This window comes from Capsicum annuum, chromosome 1, assembly GCF_002878395.1.
Source record: "Capsicum annuum cultivar UCD-10X-F1 chromosome 1, UCD10Xv1.1, whole genome shotgun sequence".
Lineage (NCBI taxonomy): Eukaryota > Viridiplantae > Streptophyta > Magnoliopsida > Solanales > Solanaceae > Capsicum > Capsicum annuum.
Window position 1 is genome coordinate 60,555,721 of NC_061111.1, and position 7,317 is coordinate 60,563,037.

A 7,317-nucleotide genomic window follows, 5' to 3' on the forward strand; every position below is an offset into this window, starting at 1 on the left:
GCAACAATCAACAATGAAAGGTTGAAGGATAACAATATTTGTTATTTATAACTTCTTTCTTAGTGAAGTAGAATTTTCAATCTTTCTTGTTGAGATAAAACTTTCAAACTCGAAACAATGCTAATTTTTATTATATCAAATTCTTTAAACTATGGATAACCAGAACTAACACTAAAACATAATTATGAAATAATAGTTAACATAACTAATTACGAAGTACAAAACAATAACTAAAACTTTTTCTTTTAATTTGTATTCATTGATCATAATTTTTTAAAATTCTTAGGTCATCTTTATTTCATTTAAATATATAAAAGAAAATTATAGAGAAACAAAAATTTCTTTTATCCAACAAAATACATAAATACAAGGAAGAATTTGTAATTTAATTAACTATATATAATTAATTATCACAGATATAAGAAAAAAATATTTTTTTTTTTATAATAATCTGTGATAATATGTATTATTAATATAAATTTACTAAATATTATTTCTAACCGTGCGAAGCGCGACCATTATCACTAATTGTATAATATAACGTATGTAATGATTGAACGAATATATGACCAACCCATCATTGCCTTTTATAACATTGGTTAATATGATGGTAATATCTTTGCTACCCTCTCTCTACGAAGTTTTCCCAAAAATAAAACCCACGAACAACCATATCATTTTCCACTCCTTACAAACTCATTTGCAATTTTATATTTTTTCTAATTTTTTAAATTTATATACATATATATTTTTTTATGTATAAGAAATTTGAAAAGAAAAATATTTTCCTTTTAAAAATATAGATGAGCAAGAGATCTCAATTCCTCCAACAATTTTTATATAGTTACACTGCTATTCTTTTTTTATTTTCATTTTGCTGTTTGATATTTGAAGTTCGACTTATCTTAATTCGCTTTATATAAAGCATATTCAGGAAAATTGAGACTCTTAATTCGTATCATATAGGACTTCTTCGGGAAAACCTAAACCTATAATTAAGAGACTCTCGATTTGCATTATACATGTTCTATTTGGAAAATCAAGACTATAATTAACAGATTTCTGATTCGTGTCATAAGAGCCTATTCAGGAAAATCAAGGCCTCTAATTAAGAGACTTTCAATTTGCATATATGGCCTATTTTGGAAAAGTCGAGACCTTCAATTGAGGGACTCCCATTTCATGTCATATAAGGCCTTTTCAGTAAAATCAAAGGCCTTAAATTAAGAGAATCTCGATCCGCATAATATACAGCCTATTCAAGAAAATCGAGGCCTTTATTTAAGGGACTCCTAATTCGCATGATCAAAGCCTCTAGTTAAGCTACGAGCAACCTAATCACCGCACCACATTCTTTAATGGTAAATCGTAATAATACCCTTACCTCTATTTAAAACCCTAAAACCTCTTCCATTTTTCTCTATCAAAAAAAAATAAAATTCAACCTAAAGTAAAGCACCCATATAGTCCTACCAGTAAATGTTGCACTAATAGCCATTTTTTGCTATACACAGAGAAAGAAATCACCATGGATTCTTATGAAGCAACAAAAACAGTGTTATCAAGAGTTCAAAATTTAGATCCAGAAAATGCATCAAAAATCATGGGTTATATACTTATACAAGACCAAAGTGATAAAGAGTTGATAAGACTAGCTTTTGGTCCAGAAAGTCTATTAATTTCTGTTATAAATCGAGCAAAAATTTACTTAGGCATTTCATCAAACACTTCATCTGCAACTTCAATAACTTCGCCTTCTTCGCCTTTTAGTACCGTTTCAAATGCCAATAACTTCAACCCATTTCCTCATTCTTCGCCTAGAATCATTGTACCCGATTCTGGGTTTCATTCTTCGCCTTCTTGGTCACCAGTTTTTTCAAGAAGTCCACAACCAGTGGAGCCATTTGACCCTGTTATGAGCCCAAATGGAGGAAGTGAATTAATGGGTTTTTTTGGTGAGGAAAATGGTGGTGGAAACCAGTTTTTACATAGGAGTTGGTCAGTGAATGATGTGTTTCTTGGTGGTGAAACAGATGACAACAATGGTGGTTTTGGTGGGAGACCTTGCATGTATTATGCTAGGGGTTTTTGCAAGAATGGGAATAGTTGTAAGTTTATGCATGGTGGATCTGGTGATACCCAAGAAGAGTGTTTTGATGAACAGTCAATGTTGCGTTTGAAAGCTTTACAGCAACAGCAAAGATTTGCTGCCGCTAATCAGTTTATGGGTTCTGGTGGTCGTCATCCATTTGGTTATAATAATCCAAGGTATTCTTGATGGAATAAAGATTTAGTTTTCCTTTGTTCTTACTTGTTGTGTTTGTTATACTGATGCATCTGAGGTAGTGGTATGGACTGCCAACCGAGATATGTTGTTGTTGTTGTGTTGGTTGTATTTTGAGGAAAGTTGTTGATTTTGGTGTTTTCTTGAATCCTAGTGTTTTATATATTAGTTGGTCACTTTAACTTTTGCATGCTATTTAAGAAATTATTAAAGATTGTTTTACTAACTTACCCTTAACATGCTTTACAATTTTGTTTTTACATTTTCAAAAAATAATAATGTAGGGGTAAAATGCGAAGATTTTGATTAATTTTATCTTGTAGGGGTAAAATGCGAAGATTTTGATTAATTTTATCTTGCGCTTTAGTAAGTTAATATGGAGCGAAGGGATTAATATTTCCTTTTTAATTTTTTGTCTTGGAAGCTTATACTGACCCATTTTTCCAGTATTTGCTCTTCTAAGGCTTCTTGAATGTGTCTAATGGATAGTTATAATGCGGTGCTTTTTGATCTGGGGAGGTTGAGTACTTCAACTGAGTTAATGAAAAACTGTAACTTTAGCTAGCGTTTGGCCATATATTTTGAAACTTTATCTTCAAATATCTGGTTTGCAATGAAATTATGTTCAAATATTTTCAAGTTTCCAAAGACTGGTCCGAGCCCCTTATTGGGACTTCAAACGCGTGTCCAAACACAACTTTTGAAAACTCAATTTTTTCGAGCTTCAACTTCAAATATATGGTCAAATGGATAGATTTTTGGGCTAGCTGGTGGCTTTGGGGTGTGTAGGGATGGGGTGCGGGGTGTTGGTGGTAGTGGTGGTGATATCTTCTTTGTGTTGGTTTATTTACCTTAGGGGTCGTTTGGTAGAGTGTATTAGAAAGTTAATGCATGCATTAGTTTAATGTGTATTAGTAGTACCTTGTTTGGTATATCTTTTTACCCTATGTATAACTAATACACTTTATTGTATATTGAGGTGTGTATTACTAATACCTCAAAATCCATGGCATTAGTAATGCAATATATCTAATGCATTCATTAACATGCCTAAAGACACTATTCCCTCAAAAAATTTTTCGCATCCTTTCCAACATATATATTGAGGGTATTATGTAAAAAAGATTTTTTTTTTTTTTTGAAATTATGTAATTCATGTTATTTTTTATACATCGAACCAAACACTGCATAAGAAAAATACAAGTATAACTAATGTAAGCATAACTAACACAAGCATTGCTAATACAAGTATTACTAATACACCATATTTTATATTATTCTTATACACTCTACCAAACGACCCCTTAGTGTGTTCTAGAATATGGGTTTTTGGGTGTTGCATTGGTTTGATTCTTCAATGTTATGCCATTTTTAATATAGCGTACCAACTAATATTTATTTAGTTTGGCTAGAGATTGTATGTCAGTCTATAGGTTTGAGGTTTTGTGAATGTCTAGTTTTAGGCTCCCCCTGATTTATCCCAAAAGGCAAGTTACGAAGTATTGAATGAAATGTACTAGACAGGGGCAAGTCAGTATTGAGGATTAATATGCATGATCCCATCTAGTTGGAGATTGAGACATGATTCTTTTTATCAAAAAGTTTTCCATGTAATTTTCGTTTCAGATTCTTGATGTATGTGATGGCATTCAGTTGTTGTATAATCTATTTACTTGTTCCATGTTGTGTGGTTTTGTATATACTGCTTATGGGGTGTTATTCGAGATTGAGATAATGAACATTGATACACCTTTTGAGTTACTGTCATTTTTATGGTTTGTATTGCAGATCGGCTCCAGCAGAATTAATGATTAGTGATGAGTTCCACAGACATGGTCGATCCTTACCCGACAGAAATGAATTTTCAGCAGTGGCGCTGGGTGGAATTTCGAATTCTAGTTTGAGACAAATTTACTTGACTTTTCCTGCTGATAGCACATTTAAAGAGGAGGATGTGTCTAATTACTTTAGGTTTGTGCTTCTTGCTTAATTTGGATCAGTGAAATTCAAGTTAAACGAAGAATTAATGTTAGGTTGTCCTTGATTTGTTTTGAAGTATGTACGGGCCAGTGCAAGATGTTAGAATTCCATATCAGCAAAAGCGGATGTTTGGATTTGTTACATTCACCTATCCAGAAACTGTGCAGCGTATCTTGGCCAAAGGGAACCCTCATTTCGTGTGTGATTCTCGCGTGCTTGTTAAACCATACAAAGAAAAGGGAAAAATCCCAGACAAGTATGAATCGTGATCATTATCTTCTGTTATGATTGATTTCTGATACATACATTGTGCATGACTAATACTCCATTCTCAATTAAATTGAAGGAAGCAATTTCAGATACAGCAGCAACCTATTGATAGAGAAGAGCTCTCAGCATGTTTAAGCCCCTCAGGGCTTGAGTCTAGGGAGCTGTATGACATTCCCTTTGGTGAGAATATGAGCTAGATTACTTTCTTCTTCTCCTTCTGTACGATGGAGACACTTAAAAAGTGTCTTTAGGTGCAGGAGCAAGGATGTTTTGCAATCCGCATGAGATGATATTGAGAAGAAAAATGGAGCAGGATGCTGAATTGCACCAAGCTATTGAGCTTCAAGGCAGAAGGTTAATGAGTTTGCAACTGATGAAGAACCACCATCACAACAATCAGTTCCATCCCGGCGTCTCTCCAGGTGTTCCATCTGTCTCCCAGATGCAAACTCAGTTCCAAATCAATCAGGGTCTTGTTTGTTCGTCTAATGGGATCAACCAAGAAGCCCTAGAAGGTGGTTAACACTTAGAACAAACACTCTTTCATTTTCTTATTTGTTTTTTATATCAAGTATTGATTAATTTTTTTTTCTCCTGCAGAAAAAGATGGTCTCCAGGAACCCATTAAACCCCCAGCTAATGCAACTGATGAGAATCAGGAGCAGACCTCAAATACTGATAACTCTGATCCTCAAGAAAGGTATTAAACATAAATTTCTTTGATGGAACTTTAAGGTGTATCAAAATGAACTTTTTAGTTATGACTATATTTTTGAAGCCTTCTCAATTAGTTTTCCCATCAAAGATGCTCAAAGTATGATGGCATTGCGTCTTTGCTATTTAGTGTCTATTGGTGAAGTTCTCTCATTAATATCTTTGGTTCTTTCTAATGTTCCTGAGATTTCTTTGTCATTGAAGCAGCATGGACCACATTCTTCCCGATAACCCATTTGCTTCTCCTACGAAATCGGCTGCAGAACAACATGCTACATGTTCCTCTGATTCAGCTGCAGCTGATCATCGGTAACGACGAGGGATTACTTGGTAAGAGAATTTCTCTTTCAGACTCGTTTATAAAATTCCTTGTAAATTAGATCCCCTTTTATGAAGGAGAGCCTTGGCGTAATTGGTAAAGTTCCTGCCCTTTGACCAGGAGGTTACGTGTGCATGTAGTGGAAACAACCTCTTGCAGAAATGCAGGGAAAGAGTGTCATCCCTTCCCCAAACCCCGCATATAGCGGCGGGAGCTTTAGTGCACCAGACTGCCCTTTTTTCTTAGATTATCTTTCATCTATCTATCTATCTATATAAATATACATAACAAAATTTTCATTGTGTTTGTTTGTGCAGAAAGGTTGGTAGCATCATATACAAGTAGTAAAAGTCCTCTAGCTGTATAGCCAAACAACAGAAGATCTGTAAGGAAGATTAATGCCATCATCAATACCATACATACTACCTACAACAAATACATAATGCATAGGTAAATGACAGATGAACTGATTAATGGGAATGGGGTCCCTCTCTGTTCAGTTTTGTACCCTCTTAGTAGTTTGTGTGCTGGACCACACAAAACAATACCATAACAAAGGCTTGTAGAGTAGTTGTAACCCTTAGATATTCTAGTACTTTTTTAACTCAGCCTTCTTCTTAATCATAGCTTTTTGTCATGTATAATTATGATGTAGAAAAATGAATATTTTTTTAGATTTGCCTTCTAAATTGTAGTATGTAGAATATTGAGAAGCTTTATTTAAATTAACATAAAGGGCAGCCCAGTGTATTAGAACTCCCTCTATGTGTGGGCTCCGGAAAAAGGCTGGACGGACTACAAGGGCCTGTTGTATGCAACCTTATCCTGCATTGTTGTGAGCGGTTATTTCCATCGCTTGAATTCGTGACCTCCTAGTCACATGACAATAACTTTACTAGTTACGTAAAGCTCCCCCTTCAATCCTTTAAATTACCATGTGTCTGCTAATTGAGTATATAGATTTAGCTTGTCAGCAGTTAAAATCTGTTGCAGCTACTTGATTGAATGCGGAATCTAATGGGGGGGGGGGGGGGGATGAAATCACCCTCTTTTTCTTCTTTTATCAAGGGGAAATTGTAAAGATTACCCTTTTTTCATCTTTAATCATTCATAATGAGTAGAGAGGGGTTACATTAGGAAAAGGGAAAAGAGAGTAAAAATGGTAAAAGGGTTGGGGTAGGGTAAAATCAAAGTATTAGGCCTAGTAGTGAATTAAGCGGGATTGGAGATCATGAGGTCTGTTCTCATTTGTTCTAGTCCTGAATTGCTTGATACTGATACTTGTTGTTGGTGGGAAGTGGGGTGCATGAAAACCAACCAGAACACTACATTTATAAAAAAAAAGTTTCTAGTGTGTGTTTTTATGCATTTAAAGTAAAACTTTAGGGTACTATTTTGTCTCATTTTTGTGATTTCCTTTATGTGGACATGAATTGGCAAAAGGCCATACAATCACATGGCCACTGACACCATTTGAATGGTATGAAGGTACCTACCCCACCTCAACATAAGGCTCCTTCCATTTTCAGTCCATAGCTTTATTCAAACTTGAATATATGTTTGGCCTTTTATTTTTATGGGTATTGATGTCCTTTCGGTTTTGTGTTTCTTTTCTTTAATCTACTGTGCACATGTGCTTCAAATTTGCTCCTTCCCCACCTACCCAGTAGATGTGCCTTTTTAAAATAAACGCAATGAGTGATGTTTGAGTCATATTACGTGCATTTTGATTTTTTACTCAGTATTTATG

The 7,317-nt window shown here is 34.5% G+C and overlaps 1 protein-coding gene across 6 annotated transcripts; it reads left to right on the forward strand.

Moving 5' to 3' along the window:
- Positions 1–1,151: 1,151 nt before the first annotated feature.
- On the forward strand, positions 1,152–6,241 carry LOC107875370 (zinc finger CCCH domain-containing protein 53). 6 transcript variants are annotated; one of them, XM_016722079.2, is made up of 8 exons: positions 1,152–2,268; positions 4,073–4,255; positions 4,341–4,520; positions 4,611–4,714; positions 4,786–5,049; positions 5,135–5,234; positions 5,456–5,578; positions 5,885–6,241. In XM_016722079.2, exons 1-7 carry the CDS (start codon positions 1,529–1,531, stop codon positions 5,559–5,561), a joined length of 1,677 nt encoding a protein of 558 aa, XP_016577565.1. In that variant the 5' UTR covers positions 1,152–1,528; the 3' UTR covers positions 5,562–5,578; positions 5,885–6,241. The 6 variants fall into 6 exon arrangements, with proteins under 6 accessions (XP_016577565.1, XP_047252232.1, XP_016577574.1 ...); XM_047396276.1 differs by having other exon boundaries at positions 1,179–2,268; positions 5,453–5,578; positions 5,889–6,241; XM_016722088.2 differs by having other exon boundaries at positions 1,179–2,268; positions 4,792–5,049; positions 5,453–5,578.
- The last annotated feature ends 1,076 nt before the right edge of the window (positions 6,242–7,317 follow it).